At 40.6% G+C, this 19,740-nt stretch overlaps 1 protein-coding gene across 13 annotated transcripts in view; it reads right to left on the bottom strand.

Annotated features, from left to right (window-relative positions):
- ZMIZ1 (zinc finger MIZ-type containing 1) overlaps positions 1–19,740 on the bottom strand; it is a 363,277-nt gene that overhangs the window by 16,571 nt on the left and 326,966 nt on the right. For 10 of the 13 annotated variants that reach the window (XR_003925726.2, XM_030030051.2, XM_030030045.2 and 7 more), the window contains 12 exons: positions 19,386–19,603; positions 17,743–17,941; positions 16,433–16,723; positions 14,097–14,279; positions 11,620–11,794; positions 10,142–10,328; positions 6,563–6,773; positions 5,240–5,345; positions 4,517–4,677; positions 4,134–4,201; positions 2,224–2,292; positions 1,445–1,692 (listed from right to left, as the gene is read on the bottom strand). Coding sequence is in view for 12 of the 13 variants with exons in the window: in XM_030030051.2 (XP_029885911.1) it covers positions 1,445–1,692; positions 2,224–2,292; positions 4,134–4,201; positions 4,517–4,677; positions 5,240–5,345; positions 6,563–6,773; positions 10,142–10,328; positions 11,620–11,794; positions 14,097–14,279; positions 16,433–16,723; positions 17,743–17,941; positions 19,386–19,603 (2,116 nt within the window). In the remaining variant the exon portion in view is untranslated. The remainder of the gene's footprint in view (positions 1–1,444; positions 1,693–2,223; positions 2,293–4,133; positions 4,202–4,516; positions 4,678–5,239; positions 5,346–6,562; positions 6,774–10,141; positions 10,329–11,619; positions 11,795–14,096; positions 14,280–16,432; positions 16,724–17,742; positions 17,942–19,385; positions 19,604–19,740) is intronic. The other 3 variants (XM_030030049.2, XM_030030050.2, XM_030030054.2) reach the window with 3 other exon arrangements.

The raw sequence follows: 19,740 nt of genomic DNA, 5'->3' as shown, positions 1-19,740 counted from the left end.
AAACCCAAATAAACAAACATGAATGACAGCAGTAATACTACTACTACTACTACTTTGCTCTAGAGTACTGTTAATCAGAGGACATTACCCAATTCTAAACACTAACTTTCATTGCACGTATTGATGGAGAATGAAGACGCAAGGCAGTATGCCCAGGGAGTTACAGCCACGCAGCAGCATGCCCTCCTCTGGGGGAAGAGTTTTGCCACATGCTGAGGGACAGACCTATAAAGACATTTAGGATAATCTGGTGCTCTGGATTGATATGCTTACTGCAGGGGAAATAGGAGAGCGTGGGTTTCACCTGCCATTGATGAGTCAGGGCTCTGAGAAGCAATGACTACCTCTGCTACAGGATCCACAGGGGAAGGCAGGGAAGTAACAGTCTGGGCAGCAGTCGTTACACAAACCCTAAACCCCACTTCATGTGACTACCCTATCCATTCCCAATTATAAGCTAGAAAGATGATGAAGAATAGATGGCTCTGTTCTCATGCTCTGACTGCACTTCACTCCTACTAAACGAGTGAAAAATTTGTGATTCAGTGCTCTTGGCTTTGTTATAGTAATCATTCATCTGTCTGAAAACCGAAAAAGTTTTATCATCTGTCATCAGTTTTGCAGTCATTGGAGCAAATTAACCATATTTTGCATGCAATCTATATTTTTCTTCAAATGCCTGCAAAAAGCACATATATCACCTTGTAATCAATTTGGGGATTCTGATGGTGTGAACAGTTGGTCTTTTCCCAGAGCTGAACTGAGTCATATCATATTACTTGCAAAAGAAACAGTCTCTGGTTTCATATTTTCAGAATTGTCACCATAATTAAGTTATTCACAATATACCAGTCATTTGAAAATGTATCTCCACTGCCGGAGAAACAGGGAACTAAATACAATCTGGCAGCACATCGGTAGAGGAACTCAAAAGTAATTTTCTAATGCAAACGTGTTTGCAAAGCAGTTAAAAGTCATCCACTTTCTGGGTGGCCTACCAAATGTCACCCACTCGGCCACGAGTTAAACTTAGTGGCCCAAGTAGCAGGGTTAATGGGTCAGGTTCTCTACTTTGTCACTTCTGTAGCACTAGGAGCCTTCACTTGGATGAGATTGGAACAGAAGGAAAATGGACAGAAAAAATGAGGAAAGATGTATATTGTGGCAGGCCATGAATACATAGAGGAACATACAATGTTGATTCAGGGAGGGCTGCACGGCAACAGATATGACAAGCACCAATTTCCTTACTAAAATATATTTTCCTCTAAACAGATGAACCTTAAATGAAAAGACTGATGCAGAATTTCAGAATTGCAGCCATACAATTTGCTTTCCTTATGCATCTTTCTGAGAAGATGCACTGACATACCTGAATCACAAAACTGACTGAACCACTGACTTCTAGAGTGACCGCCTGGGTGCACAAAGCTGTAAAACTAACCTTGGTTACCATATTCAGTGGAGCTGTTGCCTCCTGGAGGAGGGGGTAGGGATGGGTAAGGTGACGGGCCAGGACCCAAAGCTGCAATCATCTCCATCACATTTGGCATGATCATCTGGCTTGGACTCATGGTCTTAAATCTCTTTGAGGGAATGCCATCTGGGTCATCTTTGATGTGAATATCTGACTTTATAGGGACTGGCCTCCAACTGCAAGTTGGATCAATGGTAACTTCTTCAAACTCTGAGCTGTAAAATAATGTGAAAATTTTAGCAAATTAATTTATTATTATTTTTTCTTAATCAATTCTGCTGAAGTTTCCGTAAGAATGTGCATGGTAAATGTTCTGAAATGCTCTAGTATAATACAACCTCAAGATCTTTCAGTCCTCAAGTGTGTGCTGAAAGCCAGTTTTAAAAAAGGCAACTGTGAGAGCACATTTCTCTGTTTATCCACACAACAAAATCCAAACATATCTATGTGGTCTGCCACATGTGAATCAGAGGGACTACTTGTAAATACGAGAAATCATTCAATTCTCCATTCCCACTCTTGCCTCTGCCTCATTGGTGAGGCTGCCATCAAGAGATAACACAAAAAAAAGATCTATTAAGTAGATGGAAACTCATTCACTGTATCACTAACTCCACCAAGGAGCCATGAAATAGAATATGCAAGTTCAATCACTAAGACTTATTTTGGTGTGACTATCTCAGTACTCATTAACATATCTCCTAGTTGCTTAGTCTTGGATATCAGAAATAAGTAAGTTCACTTACTTTTGTATAGCGTTCAGAATACCCCACATGTACTGGTCAACCTCCAAGCCCTCTAGCAGAGCGGTTTTACTAGAAAGGAAAAAACCCCAAACCTCATGTTAGACTATCGCTACACATATGTAAGATAGGGATGGAAGAAGGATAGGTTAGTGATGAAATCAGCAGACTGGAACCCACCAACTTACTATCTGTAACACATAATTTAGGAATGATTTGGGGCAAACAGTTTTAGTTCTACATTTGTATTACCAGGATAATAGTGTTCTACATCAAACAGATGAGATAAGGATATGTCTACTTGTGTGTGTCCACAAGCTGTTCACATCCTTTAAATAATTTTTTTAGTAAAATATACTGTGAATTTAAAGGCTTTTCAAACATAGCAGATCTCTCCTGTGTACATCAGCTAGCACTGGGTTTTTTTCAAATTAGATCTTTTTTTTTTGAGCTACACAGTAATACAGCTTCAAAGTAACTACATCTTATAGCTATTTTACTTAAGATCAGCACAGATGGGGACAGAACAAAACAAATGTGGAAATGAGTTAGTTACATAGGCACTTAGGTCTGAATGTAGGTGCTCAGACTTAGAGAAACAGGACAAAAATTTTGGCCTGGATGCATGAATACATAAATTAAGAAACAAGACATCTGATTCTTGTGATATTTTTAGCCTGACTTAGAAGACAGGTAAGATTCAGGCAGTTCAGAGAAAGCACCTGCACTTTAGGATATGTATCAATCATGGATAGTCATCGAAACAAGCTCATCTCAAGCCTGCAGTGTCAACAGAAGCAGATAGAATGGCCAATCTCCACTCCTGTTTATACCAAACATCAGCTGGTGCAGCAGGGATTGAACTTGAGACTTGCAGAGCTGAAGCACAAGCTGCTACAGCTACAGCTGCTTGAGCTAAAGAGCCCTGGCTCCTCAGCTGAGGCTGGAACAAACTCGTAACCCTGTGGGCTGAGCACAGTAGGTTACAGACACTGAACTGGCCTGCAGACATTCTGCGATTCTTTCTGCCCATTTAAACGTAAGAACGGGCAGTCTGTAACCACTTCCAAGCTTTTTGTTCCATTTCTTCTGCAGTATACCAGCTCTCTGGTCAAAGCATAAGCTTGAAAGTATGCCAAGGTATCCCTCTTTTCCTTTAAGCAATCACTCCAAACTTTTGCTTCTTAGAAATCTTTTACCTTTTTTAAAATCAGCCTTATTCTGCACTAGAATTCTTCCTGCTTTCTGCTCTCACTTTAAGTTGCACTTGATGTTGACTTTGACCTTGGAGGATCCAACGTCACTGCTACCTAATTACTGGGTAATGTTGCAGTCTCCAAAATTCCCCTTCTCCTCGAACACTGCCATTAACTGCGTATCTGTGACTCAGAGCACAGTACCCGAGACAGTTATTTGGCATCCTTACTTAATGTTCAGCTGGATGCTGAACACTTTAGTATCTACATATTCGAATTTCAGTAATGTGGGCATTACAACATCAAAATTATACAAGAATAACTCTAGAATAGATTATCCATTCTTTTGCCATGGCTTGTTGTTTTCTGGTAGTTGCTTACATTTCATAATCTAGGGGAAGACAAACTCGCAGTTCATTCTTTTATATAGATATCTGTCTTATCAACGTAAATATTTGAGCTTCTTTTGAACTCTGCACAACCCATTGATAGCCTGTAACAAGAGCTCACAGATTATGTATTTTGTGAGAAAATATCTCATTATCTGCTTTTAAATCTCTAATAATCCAGGGTGTTTCTTCAATTTATGAAATATTGCAGAATTCTCATTGGTCTTTATGCTAGCACTTCCTTTTTCTCCCCTCCATGACCTTAAATATGATCTGAATTTGGTCAAATCGTGTACAACTGCATTTCATGTAGTATGGTTGCACTTACTTGCATACCGGACACCTCCAAGTTCCTCTTTCACAGTTCAGTTGCAAGTAAGATTCCAGATCAAAGCACTAGGTATCAAAAAGAAATAAAGAAGGGGGGTGGGGGGTGGGGGGGGGAAGAGGAAATCGAGGGAAAATACTGTATTAACTGAATCAGTTGGACAAAAGTAAAACTGCCACGAAAAAAGCCTACTAGCACTGAAAACTAAACCAAATAGCTTACTTTCTCCCTCTACATTAAACATACATATATAGTTAATTATATAGGTTGATAGACACAAAGAAATCCCGTTTCATTAGGCTCTCTCATACAATAACCAAGCTAAAGGTATGGTAGCAACACATGGCTGAGGGAATACTACCAGGCCACTGGCATCTACTCACTTGTACATGCTTGCAATCGTGACCCCTTGCTGGAAGCTGAATCCGCCGGAATGTGATCGGACACTTCAGAGACACTTTAATAGCAGTTTGCTCTACTCCATCTTCCCCGTTTAGTGTCGCATTGCCAGAGGAAGCTGCTACGCTACTGAAGTTCCTCTTTACTGTTTAGGAAGAGGGTATGTGTATGTGTGAGAAAACACAGGTGTACTGTAAATTCTAACATAGAAATCTGAAAGACCAACACTTCAACATTTAAGGGCCAATTTAATGGACAATTTATCCACATAGGTGTATTCTGTGTAATTTAGAACATTCTCCTGAACAAACCATCACACACATGCGTATCAGCTATACCCTCAACAAAATAAAGTGCCATACAAGCAGTTAAAGCAGCCCTAAATAAATACAGAATAATCCTTATACAGGGGGCTTTTAGGTAAGTCAAAAACGAATATGGGGGAAAAGCCAGAGAGATTCTCCTGGAATGGGAGACTCCTCATTGGGAACTAAGCTTATGTCCTTGGTATTTTGTTACCCCCACCCAAATAGCCCTCAACATTTGAGGATACCGAGGATTTAATCTATGCATATGATGTTCTGGAAATTCCTGACAAGTACAGCTTAAGGTTTTCAATAAGCAAGTCAATCTTGTGTAGAAATACCGTATCACAAATGAATATAGGCATTCTGGAAAGTCATCACCCACACAAAATGAAAACTCACTCTTAGTGATACAATGTTCTGCTGGGAGGAGGCGTTTCTTTAGTAGACCTTGAAGTACGGAGCGAACTGATGGCCGGTGTACTAACTGTAACACGAACAAGTGTGACTGAAAGAAAATGCATTTCGTTACCAAGAGAACCAACCACACATGGTAAATACACTGCTGAACAGAGCTGCATTCTTCCCTTGGACACATGGCTTCCATAAGAGCCTGATGCTTAAATATGAAAGCCGGTTCTGCTCTGCTGCGCACATGCGCTCCCTTAGGGATATTCTGCACGCTGTGCAGTATGTTATTCTGTGCTCCAGGAGCATAATGTATACAAGGGCTTTAAAAAAAGCGAAGTTTTTCTGCTTCTTCTCCCTCCTTAATATTCAGAATACATAGGGCTGACATATTAATCTCTGACATCAGGGTTTATTTTTAAAACTCTGGATTCTTTGACACAGTCTAGCCTACCTGCCTGCCCTCAGACTACATTGGAAGTTGCAAAAACGATTTGCTACTGATGTGTCTCGAACAAACTGAATCTTCTTCCCCAACACAGAGCTTGTTGTGGATTCACAGGATTCTTCTCCTGCTCTTAGCCACCAGATAAATGACATTATGCGGAGAAACATCAGTGCGAAGTAAAGCAAAATGGGTGGATGGCCTCTTGTCAAAGTGCTTCACACTGTGACCTTGGGAGAGGCAGCAGCTCGCTTTCTTGTCAGTGACAACAGAACAGTCAAAAGCTCAGACTGTGTGTGTGCAACAGTCTGCATTAAAAATACAGTACTTGTCTCTGAGAGTAACTAAACCATGGAGAAGGAGAAAGGGGAAAGTTGCATGGTCTAGACTGCATCACGGAATATGAGTTTTTTCATCTGAAAAGCTATTTGAAAAAATCATCACCACCATCAATGATTATGGTGTTGATGTTCTCATGTCAAACCAAACACAGTTTAATAGCCTAAGTAAATGAAATTATTACCGGACAACAGTCTGCATCACAATAATCTACTTCTACATTAATACACTTTAGCTGCCTTGTTACACAGGCACATGCTAAATAGGCAGGAGATCAAACTTCCTTCCTCCCCTAGAACAACAAGTCTTTTCAGAGACATCAGAAAGACATCACTATATTCTGCAATAATTCAGCAGCAAAAATGTCCATATTAGCACTCTGACTGTGTCAACATCATCAAACAAGCACCTTACCAGAAAAATGCATGGAAAAAAATGAGAGTAAGGCTCTTTCAGCTAAGGCAACATTTGCAAACTGTACTAAATAGCAAACTCAGCAACAGCAGCTGCAGCCGTGAGCTCAGTGTACTTACACAACAACATGCTGTGACTGTAATTTGAATCGTGTTTCTTCCTGGCTGGCAGACATGCTTTAGGTGCAGAGGTTTATGAGATGTCTTGTTGTCACCACGTTCAATGGTAAGTGGGGTTGCATTAACGCTGACCTGGACTGAAGCTGGCCAGTTTGTGTTCATTTGTCTGTCTTCATGGTGATAGCACTTGAACTGTAATTCCAAGTCAGACCTGTACAACAACCAATAAATCGTCCTTTAACTTTGTTTTCACATTGCAGAGGGAGATTGTTTTGATGCTAGGAACACTTTTTCTTTATCAATCAGATTATTTTTCTAGAATTATTGCCAGTGAATTACATAATATACTTTCTTCATAAAAGCCCTTAACAGAAGTGAGTCATGATGAATTAATGATGCAAGCATGCCACAAAGTTGTTGTTAATGTTTTACACTTATAAAGGACTTCCCAAGGGAACATCTCAAACCACTTTGCAAAACTAGACCACGGAATGATCCTGCAGAAAGAAAAATTTTAACATCAGGTAGGTCCTTCCTGTGTGTTAAGAGTTAAGAACAAGAAAGTGATACACTGCAGTGGGTTGTGCTGGAAGACTGTGGGTTCTTCACTACTTTAGAGCATTTAAAAGAACATTTGAATGAAGACTTGTCAGACAAAATACAGGTACAGCTAATCCTGCCTTGGAACAGGTAAATCAACTAAAATAAAATGACCTCTGTATCTCACCCCCTTTGTTTCTGTGATTCCAAATTAACACAGCTGTGGATTAAATCTACCCAATTTAGACCTTCTTTCAGAGCATGAATTCCTCCCACCTCTCTAATAATAACTTCCACATGCTATTTAGCTCCTCAAAAATTAGCTTTGTAACACCTCCAAAAAAGGAAGAGGCTGAGATTAAGTTAATCACAAATTAAGTGGGTAGAGACTATGACTTCAGTTTCATACATGGATGTTAACCTTGTGTTAGGAATGAGTAATTTGAAGAAGAAATTTAAAAGAACATGAAGAACTGAACTGAAATGTCAGGATACTGCTGTTCATGACAGCAAAAGACAGCTGAAAGTTTATCTTTTATGCTTGAAAATCTAGGTGCTCATTTCTTCATCTTGCCTGAAGGAAGATATCTTTGTAAGATCCATGAGGAACAACTCATTCAGGAGATCATCACCTTAACTGCCATTTTCCTTATCCCAAACCAGAGATTTCAATTCTGACTTAACATCGTCTTTTCTGGATTTCAAAACATCAAGATTTAGCACTGGATAAAAACGTGGGTTTTTTTAAAAAGAAAGGTATAGAATACAAATTACCTGACCTTTCAACATAATCCATCTATATTAAGTCTTTCCAGGCTTTTTTTTCAGTATTTTATTAAGAATTTTTTGAAAGCTCTCTCTGCAAGATCCACTGGAGATTCTCACCTCACAAGAACACACTGCAGTCACCCAAACCCAGAGGGAAGCAAGGTTTGGTACCTCTGATATAAAAACCAAGCAGATTAAGTGTGCTCCCGAGGACTCTGAGCAGGCCTGCTGAATGTCACAGAGCAGTGACAGAGCTCAGGAGACCCTCATGTTCTTAGCATGCAGTGTCTCCACCATGGGACGCTATTAATAACTGAGCAGTGCTAAGACTGAACCAGCTTCAAGGCGACATTTTCCCTGCCTTCAACCTTTCTGTTTCTCGTAACCATGAAAAGTACCCAGCGGGAAGAAAAATAGTTGCATTGCTATTAATTATGTGTGTACATGTGAGAGGTTTTGCCGAATATTTTAACTGGCAGAAAAATACTAAGAATTGGCTCGATTCCACCATTCTCTATAAAACCAAAATCCATCCACACATGTGACTAATTCATTTTTCTGGAATCCATCCAGCCCTGAGTTAAATGTGAAATGACTTCATTACAGGACCATCCGTTCTCCCCACTATTAACAAGCTTTTCAAAACAGCAGACCTGAGCACAGTTTACCTATGAGTCTTCATTAAAATAAGTTTAAATAAAGGCTATGTGTTTGGTGAGCTAAGGAAGAAAGAAAGAAAGAACAGATATTAAGAAACAGCCTCATGCCTCAGTGCAGCACTATAAATCTACTGAATGAGCCAGCACAATCCCCAGTAGTGATTACTTATTAATAAGAACCGACAAATAACTGCCAAAACTCCCTCTGCTGCGAGTACTCCACGATAATGAAATGCAAGTAAGCAATAACTGACCTCAAAGTTAGGTGTTAATTATTGGATGTGGTCTGCCTGCAATCTCTCTCCCTTCCAAATCCCAGGCTACCTCAGGGTAGGGGGGCACCGTGGCAGCAAGGAATTCTGCATCCCACATCAAGCCTCGGCTTTAGGGACAGAGTTTGCCCCTGGGGCAGGGAACTGAGTGCACCTCCCTGCCCACCTCATGCCTTCCACACCATGGAAATATAAGTCTCAAGTGGATTCCAGTGAATGGGAGGAAGATCCTAACAGGAAAAAAAGCTGAAGCTACAAGTCATCACTTCCATTAAGGTCAGGGGGTACGTGGTCCAGGCTCAGGAAGAAACTGAAAGTGAGGCAGGCGTAACGGAAAATGTGCTTAAGATGCTGCATTTTACCATCTCAGCTGCTACACCTGTGAAACAACCTCCATACAAGATCCTGAGCAACTAACCAGCCCCCCACAGCGCACAGAGACAGGCTCAAACAATGTCAGCAGCAGCCAGGATAAACACTGAGATGCTTTCTGAGAAAAACAGAACAAGGAGACAAAATTATTCTGTGGTATTTGAAAATAAAAAAAAAAAAATTAAGGGTCTGATTTGTCAGTTCATCTAAAGCCCTTCCACGAGCATGGTGGAATCAGGACATAACCTGGAATCACTTACACAGATCTACATTAAATGCAGGAAGGTACCACCTAGGAAAACTACTCCTCTGGGCTGGAAAGTAGTACTTGCTGTAAATGAAAACCAGAAGCCTTTGTACGTGGAAAGCTATGCTCTGATATTTCTGACCTGTCCTTACTTATGGAGTCATAGGAGAGGGGGAATTCCAGAACTTAGTTTCTAAAGTTTGGAGGATTTAAGCACTTGTCTTTCCAAATGATTTTACCAAGCCTCCAAATCAGGTCCTTCATTAGTGTGTTATTTTTCATTATCAGATACTCTGCACCATTTAATTTAAGCATAAACTGGAACAGCCCTGCGTAGTTACTCCTGCAACTAACATTTCACAGGCCACAAACCACCTAGGACTTCAGAGTCTCCTAAATGGAAGTTTGTAACGGCATCGGTCGTGCACGTCCCACACCCGTTACACCCAGAGCAGAAATGACGGAACAGTTGCAGTGATTTTTCAAACACTACCTGCCATATGCTATCAGCAAGGAGATGCAACACAGATCAGGAAGCATTTTAGAATGTGTTGTCTCCGGAAAGTGGCAGGTGAGAGTATCTGTGAGTCTAAAGGGCATTTTTCCTATCTAGGCCACAATTTTTAAAGCTAAATTCATGGCAAACCTAAATGAAGTTCATCTGGCCTGCCACTCCTCCACCACTGAGTGCAAGACTTCCTCACAGCAAGGCTGAGCTTACCTCCACATCAGCGTCTGATGAACAGTTGGCCGTAAGTGAAAGACATGGTTACTGACTGCCAGGTTGTGTTCCAGCCGGAAGGGCTCCAGTACAACACCATCTCTCACGGGAAACGTCAGACGCAGCTCATCATTGTGGTTGGCTGGGATCGAAGAGGGAGAGAAAGCGTGAACTTTCCCTTTAGCATCTGCAGTGCAATAATAATGTGTATATTTATACAAAATAGTAACAAATGGCACAGTGATCTGCTACTGGGTCTAACTTAGCAGGTTCATACACACAGAAAAGAAAATCACAAGTAACTACATCATCTAACTGATACAAGTGACAGGGCTTAAACTGACAGCGATGGCAAACCAAAGTCTTCTATTCTCCCACACTTTACATTAGGACCTTAGGATTCCAGCCACAAACAGAAACCAGGCATGGCAAGAATTCCTGTTTTTTATTATTGGATAGGTTCTGTATTGAGGCTTACTCTGTTGGCAGAAGACTGACAACAAATCTCTTAATTATGGCAAACTGTGATAATGCTTATTTTCCCCGCTTTGAACTGGGATCAACATTACCCAATTAGTTCCAACAGTTTCATCAGCTGAAACTAACCAATGAACAAAGACACTGGTATTCAGTTACTATCTGATCTCATAAAACGAGGTTTTGTGGTAGCTTACAGCTAATCTATGAAGTCATATGTCTTTAAATGCTGTGTTCTTGCCCAAATAATACTGCAGGCCACCTTCCTACACTTCATTTTTCAGCTATCCTGAACTCCAAACACCAGTTGCAAAGTGCTAATGCAGCAGCAGTTTTTTTACAGAAAACAAAGGTTCTCCCAGTTCCCTAGTAAATGATATCTCCTACTGTTCATCAGTCACTTCAAACCCTCAAATATCTTGTGCTAGTATACAGCCAGTGAGATCTTGTTATTCCTGCCCTGTTCCCAGCCAAACGCAACCGTGATGTTGAGTGGCTTTGAAAGGAACATATATCATTTTTTGGCATACTACTGAATATTCTTAAGAAGCCTGTATGGATCACAATAGAGACACCGCTATAAATATTCACATTTTACGCTATTCTGCAGTGATGTTCAATGAATGGCTTTGCCCTTGAACAGAACAGATCACAATGAAAGTTCATACAATAAACAAGCCTACCAAGCACACATAACGCAACCCAAAATCAAGTGTTTTATCTTCAGGAAGCATATCAAAGGAGTACTTCAGGAGTAAAATCCTTGCAGGTTTAACCTGGAAGAACTTTTCTGATACTCTGTTTTAGGAGGGGATAGTAATCTTTTTCTTTCCTGTCCACTTGCTTTAGTGAGCCTGCAGCGTGCACTCCACCTATCACAACTTAGCAAGCCGTGCCTCTCCCAGAGCAGCAATCAGAGCTAGTTTGCAGACTCTGAAATGTATGTGACAGAGAACAGAGGGACGATAAATGACTGTGGGGGCATTCTGTTTGCTACTCACTTGGAGGTGGTGGTAAAGCATTGATATTTGGTTTAATGTCAGGTGGGAATGGTGGCTTGACATCCTGGTTAGGTGACAGGTATGGAGGAATATTGCTCCCTGGAGTCATAGGTGGCGTGGGGTTTCCTGGAACAGGTGAATGAGGGTAATTTGCCACAGGTACAGGCCTTGATGGCTAGAAAATAAATAACATCACATTGTTATTGCAGTCTGAAAATAAGAATAATAAGCCTTGTGAACTGCACTGTTATTAAACACCAAAGACTACAAACAAGGTAGGGAGGCCCCTTTGTCTCCAGAAGGGCAAGAAACCACAGGATGTCCCATGAGGCCTTTGGGGAAGAGGCAGACTAGGAAAGAAAAGCAGGAACTGAAACCAGCAGACCAGCCAGCTTAATTCAGGCAATGACCAGATATAAGCAAGGCTGCCAAGAGGCTTATCACGTTCCTCTGAACGCTCTCTTTCCAAAACCAACCAGCCATTCACTTCAGTTTTTCCACACCACCACAACCCACCCAGCCCTTTGTATCTCTTTGGCTTCCTCCCAAAATAGCCCCAGTGCACAAAAGCCTACATGAAAAACAAAATCCAAAGACATGCAATTAGAATGTCTGTGTTCCTTTTACTTCCATCTATCCTTTCTTCAACCCCTATCCAACTCATCTACTCAGAATGAAAGCTCTGGGGGTCAGGGGATGTCTTTTATTCTGTGTACCTACAATTTGATTCTGTTCTTAGTTTGCTGCTGAATAAGACAAACTAAGAGAAAAAGGAGTTAAGTATAAATGGTAGCTATAGTATTAAGACACCATTGGTTTTGTTTCTTGTAATTAAAGGGATGGTTGCAGTTAACAGAATAAACCAATAACAATGATGAAAAGAAAGCTGACATTAAACAAAACTGCAGTTGCATGGCACTCTATTGTAATAGCTCGCGTACCATAAACACATACACATGAAAGTGTCAGAAGATGAAAATCTTTACAGACAGCCAAAGTATCAGTACTTCAAATCTGATTCTGTATCTAAATGCTACACTGCTAGCCTAGGATACTCTAAAGTACATAAGAAGAAAGCTGCATTCTGAAACCTTAAGCATTTACATTTCCAACCATCTTTGCCATTTTCTTTAACACATACAGTTACTATCTCCACAACCACTAGAATCCAAAGGTTCAGGTCATGTCTGTTGCAAGCTGAAATTTTTCCCCTAGCCAGGATAATCTCCCTTCTTAACAAGGTCTCTTATTTTCTGTTTCTAGAACAGTTGATACTTGAATACAAAATAGGGGATGCATTGGAAAGGCCACAGATTCCCTGTTAGAACTATCCTGTAAACAAAAAACAAACACCATCTAAAATAAACACATGTAAAATGTATTAAAAAATCTGTCACTTAAAAACTTCACAGCGATCTTCTGGTGTCATTTTAGCATAAGTGACTGCACTGGAATTACAGTAGTTGAGGATCTGTCCCCTCCTCGTGTTATTCCTGGCAGTGTACTGCAAAAGCTGCCATGATGCAACAGGCATTCCTTTGGGTACCACAGTGGACAGCTTGGTTGCATGTAGAACAGATGCTCTATAGTAAAGGGTTTTGTTTTCCCTTTTTCTTCAATGGTGTTTTCTGTATGAGTCATACCAGAACAATTCCAATTCAACACCAATGTGCAACTTAGATTCTTTCAGCCTCCATTCAAAATCAGAACGTAGTCCAGAGACTCCAACAGCTAATGCTTTAAAAGCAGGTCAGACCATTGATGGTCCTCCCCATTTTTATACTCACTGGAGTACCTGCATGCAAAAGATCAGTTTTGTGTGCACTTCAAAGACATCAAACCTCAGCAGGCCCTCAGTACAAACTCAGTTTGGAGAATACAAAGTGCTCAAGATGTATCCATTAAACAGGTTTTAGGCAACATTTTAACAATTCTTGATTCTTGCCCAAAACAATCAGCACAGAGGGAAAAGGAGAAAAGGGGAGGGAGAGGTTGAAGAACATAATGCAGACTTCAGTTCAGTGATGAATTCTACAGCTGGAACAGCTTTTAAGTTTGGGCCGGCTTAATCCAACAGTGACCACTGGAGGTCTGAAATTAGGATGCTGCAATGTGGAACTTGTTTATTACAAATTTCCAAAGCTGTATTCCTGCAGGGCGCCACGAATAGGTGAAAATATTACACCTGAATCCCATTAGGTACTTCTTTTTACATGCTATTTTTTAAAGTGAACCCAACATTTTCTTGTGAAAGCCTCTAATGAGCTGCAGTAACATTCAATTTTCTTAATGAACTGCTCTGAAGTTACAGTGCAGCTTGGCTGATTGACTTGATTCTGTGATATCCAAAACATTAGTAAAAACACTGTGCTTTTTTCTCTCTTTAATTACGTAAAAGTAGTATCTATGAAGTCATTAATGTGACTTAATTCATAAATGTCTACCAGAATGCAACAAGATAATCTAAAAATTCTTACCTTGTAATACTGCCCCATGTTGACCGTTGGAGGAGGGTACTGCCCTGTGTTTTGCTGGCTTGGCATCCTCTGTCCAGGATAGTTGGGAGACGTAAGGGGTCTTGGAGGGTTGGGAGTGGGGTACTGACCAGGCTGGTTTGGAAACTGGCTATTTGGTCCATACTGCTGGTTTCCATAATTTGGCTATTTCATGACAGAGATGAAAGAAGACAAAGATCTGTTTCATGCAAGCAGCTGTCTTGAATTGAGTATTAGCATAAATTCAACAGTGGAATCAAAACAAACAAAACTCTCCAGGTTAAGTACTCCTCAACTTAGTGCCACTCATGCCTAAACCAGGGCCCTGATGGCTGGAGGTGAATACTCACTCAAAAGCATAAAAGTCCTGCAAACCAAAGTGGGATAAGAATAACCATGTACCTTAATACACACATACACTCAGCCTTGCAGTACTGTCAAAGGGCACTGTGTTTGAAGAAACCAGAATTACAACCAGATGTAATGTTCACAGAATCTCTTGTGTTTTCGCAAGTGCTACCAGCCCCATTCCTGGGGCTCCTTTTCCAGATGGAGAATGAAAGCACAAAAAGAACAATTAACATAAAAAAAAAATCCTGGAATGGGCAGAGGATAGAAGCTGTGTTGTCCACGTCTGTCTTCTCAACACAACTGCTATGCTAGCCCTGTGCTACAGTGTTTAGCAATACCCTAACAACTAAACAGAAGCTATTACTAGTCATAAACACCTTGCTAGTGCTACCTAGTACCGTGCTGCAGTTTTGGAATCAAAGTCACGAAAACTGGAACTTTAAAGGTAATAAAATGTCAATTTGAAAAAATAACTAGTTAATAAGAAGTTTCCATAAATGAAGCTTTCAAAAAACCAACAAGCAAATAGCACCTACGGGATCTGCAGAATTCCAGACCAGCAAGCATGTAACATTTAGGGGACTGTTCAGTATCGACTTCTTGGGAACATGATCATATTCACTTAGAATGAACAACCTGCTTCTGAAGCAGCAAAAAGGGATTTACAGTCTTCCTTAAAATATGAAATTGGAAGCTAAGAATTATCTGAACAAGCCACATTCTATGTTTTCTTAACTTAATTGTAGAGTAAGTGGCAGTATTTAGAGTGAAAAGCCTTCCCAAAGAAGCAAATCCTGCAAAAGCACATAACTTCTTAAATTTCTAATTATTTTTTTTATTAAAAAGTTTGCGGATCAGGAAAGAAAGGTAGCTCAATAATAAATGTTTGCTATATTTTCTGCATACCATGGTACTCTCTGCTGTATGTTTTCTATAAAACATATCTATCTCTTACTACCATTGTTATAGTCAAGGCAATACCATAATATTCAACACCTGGAGTTATAGCTGTTGTTGTAGTCTCAGTTTCATTCAGAATTTTACCAGGAAATTAACTCTGAAGCTAGTAACTGGTGGCTAGATTTGTTAAAGACATTTAGGTGCATATAGATGCTGAGAGTTGGTGAGATTCTCAAAAGCATCTACTACCCAATTCACACCAATTTGACTAGTAAAATGCATTGGTGCTTTTTAAAAATCCAAAAGCTTGTCTGTCTATATCTTTAGGTATCTAAATCTCTTTAAAATTTTGACCCTAAGTGTTTTGCCCATGGTCATAATACAAGTCAATGGCGATGTAATTTTGTCTACAAAGCCACTCAGATCTCATATAACAGCACAGGAATTTACACAGAAATACCACACTCCAAATAAACTTGTATTAGATAAATGCTGACACAGAGGGATTGGAGTTCAACACAATTTATATTCATCTCATTGTCTACGAAAATCAAGCTTCAAGAAGTTTGGAAAACAATTGGTCTTTAAAATAAATGTTATTACTATTGGTGTTTATACAACACATGCCCTGTATTGCTTTAGAACAACAAAACCATCCAAGAAGATGCAGATCACATGTATTGGGCTCAAATGAAGTATTTCACCTTCAACACCTCTTTTAAGTTGTCACGTTAAATAAATCCACTGCTGTGAAGAAGTCTGCTTAAGGTCTATGAATTCACCATCTAGCACAAGAATCTCAAAGTGACATTTTGAGGGCTCAGCCAGTTTTGGGCCTTTCTTGGTTTTAATGACTGTCGTCTTGACTAACATAGCAAGAGCCAACCTGAATACTTTAGAAGCTAAAAAGGAAGAGCTGCTGCTGCTCGTATTTTAATGGCAGTATTCCGACCAAGGCTGGAACAAAGACGTACCTATCATACACGGATGCACAGCACACATTACACAGCATGCTGCAACCTTCAGTCAAAATAACAGTGTACACAAAATATAATTTATTTTATTACCTCTCCTGGGTAGGGTCTCTTTATGCCCTGTATAGGCAAAGACTGGGGGCGTGGGCCTGGGTAGGCTTGCTGAGGCATCCTCTGCCCATGGGTGCTGAAGGGACTCATTCCAGGAGGCCGAGGCTGGTTCATGCCCATGGGTGGCCCACTCATGCTGGAAGGCGTCATTCCTGCTCCCATGCTTGCTGGGTTCATGTTGCCTGGCATAGAAGCAGGGCCACGAGGACCAGGCTGGTTCATAAACTGGTTGTTGTAAGCCTGAGTTGGACCCATCTGGAAAGAGGAACACACCTTCAACGGAAGAAGAAGAAAAAAAAAAAAGAATAAAATGCGACATGCATTTAAAATGGGAGGAGGGAGCTGAACATGCTTTTGGGGGAGGGAAGAAGGGGAAGATTTATGTCGCATTTTCCTTCAGTGTTCTCCAACATTTGATGGGCGGTGATGTTATTTATAATAAAAATTCAATTAGAAGTGTAGAAGGCATAAGAGAGAAAGACAGACATAAGTCTAAGGTGAGCAATTAAATCATTTAAATTGGCTAGTCTATTACTGTAAGGTAACAGGTTAGGAAGTTGGCTGTGTAAATACAGCACAACACTACAATTTCTAAGACAACATGCTTCTTTACATCACCTGGCATATGGGCCCACATACTTCAAAACTTAGAGAGGTAAAAAAGTTAAGGCGGAAAAAACCTGAATTGATCAAACCCTTGTTAATTTTAAGAAAAAAATTATTACATTAAGTCATGACATGCTGGAGGCTATGGATCACCAGAAATGCATGTCTCGCATCGCTGTTCTCATAGACAACATTATTAAAAAGCAAATCTCTTTTCTACTGTTGTTTCCTTATTTGAAGGGAAAAAAACCCAATCAACCAACTGTAGTTGGCAAAATAAACAATTACCCAAGTGGTACAAAACCTATTCCAAGATTCTGGAACATTTCACCGGCTACTCAAATTTAGAGGTTCACAGGGCTGGCAAACGCAGCAATAATATATCATGTCAGATGTGGCCGTAACTTTGGGTAATCTTCAATTTTTTTAAGGGGCAACCTCCAAACTACAAAATACACTTAGGCAAGATTTATTGGGAAAAACACAGGAGACCAACTCATACCTACATACACACATTCCAGGAGTTTCTCGTAAGCATTTATAACCATGCTCATGCACCAAAAAAAAAAAAAAAAAAAAAAAAAAAAAGTAGGCACCCTAATAAACAAGAGAGTAAAAAGGACAGCCCAATTCCCTGTAATGGTCCAGATCAGGCAGGTATGAAGACATAAGGGTTACTCTCTTACCGGTCCATACTGGTTCATGTCCTTATTCTGCGTTTCCTGAAGGGCTGCCACAGTGGCTGTAGCTGTAGCTGTTGCTGTAGCAGCTGCAGCCGCAACTGCAGCAGCAGCAGCAGCTGCAGCTGGCTGGGTGAAATCAGCTGGTGGCCTCGTGTGGGGGGGGATCCCCATTCCTGCAGGGGTATTTGGGCCTCCAGGGTAACTAACGGGGAAGAAAAGTAAGCAAGAAAGAAAGAAAGGAAAAAAAGGAGGAGAGAATTAAGACATGCCTGGTGGATTTTCTTTTGAACATTGGTGTGATCCTCATCTGGAACTGTTCCAAAACCACGTATCAATGCCTAATGAAAGCCAGCAGGACAGGGAATTAGGTGTGCACATGAGATACAAGTGTTGCTGAGGTGCAACAGTCATAGGGCTGCCTCTGGGACTACAAGGCACCATTGTCAGTTGTTTCAGGGGCAGGGGACTGCTTTGCAGCTCTGTAGCTTACTGCGAAGTTGAATTGAAATCCTGGAAGTTAATGCATGCTCCGTTTCCCAGTAGTGTAGGGGCAGATTGCACAGCAGCATGAACAGAGAGCTTCCTCCACTACAGCGCGTTCATCTGCCTCAGTGGTGAATTACACCAAGCGTTCCCAACGTTGTAAAAGCACTCCTCCCTGAACCTTAGCAGAAAGGCCAGGAGAGACCCAATGCAATCAGCTCTACTGGATCCCACACAACTTATTTTGCCGTTCCTACCCGGCTCTCCCATTGATCATAAGGTATATTAAGCTAAACCATGCCTTTCCCACTCCAAGACATCAACTATCTTTATAAATACGGGCCAGTACACTGTGCCCATTTTCGAGGTGTTAATACAAAGCTAAAGAAACCTTCTGACTTGTTCAAGGTCACTCAGTAGATTGGTGGCAGAGACGAAAGGAGAGATAAGTTCCCCGAGTCCCAGGCTTATATTCTTCACACTACACTGACTATGCTAACAACCTTTTCAGCAGGCTTTGCAGAGGGACCATAAATAGTGGTTTCAGTTAAGTGCACTTACCACCCTTGTTTACAAAGCATAGACACAGAAAGTCAAAATGTAACAAAACATGGGCTATTAGTTTTGCCTTATTTCACTAATGCAGCATTTACTTCCCCAAAATAAATACACAGCTTGACCATCTCTCTTAACAAACATCTTCACCCCCAATTCTTTTCAAATTCCTGCTGTGGAGTAAGTCTTTGGGCAGAAATATCCCATTGCACAGGAACCTACTTTGCCTAATACTCAAGCTTATTCCTCCATATGCACGTAGAAATTATACCATCAATACCTTTCACATCCTGGTCTTATTAAATGTTAATCATTCCTAAGCCTGTGGTCTGTTTAACAATCTCTCTTAATTAAAACTTTATTTTGGGGGTTTATTAGAGCTAATTGATTGACCTAAGCCATTTCCATTTACCGTGATGAATTTCATTGCAGTTTGGGTAGCTGATTTCTGAAGCTGTAAAAGCAGTATGCACTTCAGTTAACCAGCATAAAATAGCTACTGAGACTTTATATAATTAAAATAAGCCCATGACACTTCTGCCAGGTCACTACAACAAGCTTCACCAACTATTTACATCCATTTTCCACCTCACACAAGTAAATCTTACCTGCCACCAAAGCCTCCACTTCCAGGATAATTGGGTCGTCCATACATGCCCTGCTGTATGTACGGCTGAGTGGAGCCTGCCTTGGCTGAAAATTGTTGCTGCTGTCCAGCAAACTGAGGGGAGTTGATTCCAGGGTTGCTGGTAGTCATCCCAGAAGCCATGGGATTTCCTGCTGGGTTCATAGGGTTGTTAGCATTTGCCATTGGATTTCCCAGCACCTGTGAGTAGAAACATGAGAGTAAGGGGCTGTACCTTGAACTACATCAAGCAAATTAAGTTGATTTGCTGCCATTGATAAATTAAAATATAACCACCCTGTACTCTGAACTCTAATGAACATACACCTTGTTGATGT

This window comes from Aquila chrysaetos, chromosome 11 (assembly GCF_900496995.4).
Source record: "Aquila chrysaetos chrysaetos chromosome 11, bAquChr1.4, whole genome shotgun sequence".
NCBI classification, from domain to species: domain Eukaryota; kingdom Metazoa; phylum Chordata; class Aves; order Accipitriformes; family Accipitridae; genus Aquila; species Aquila chrysaetos.
This window is presented reverse-complemented; position numbering and strand designations above follow the sequence as displayed.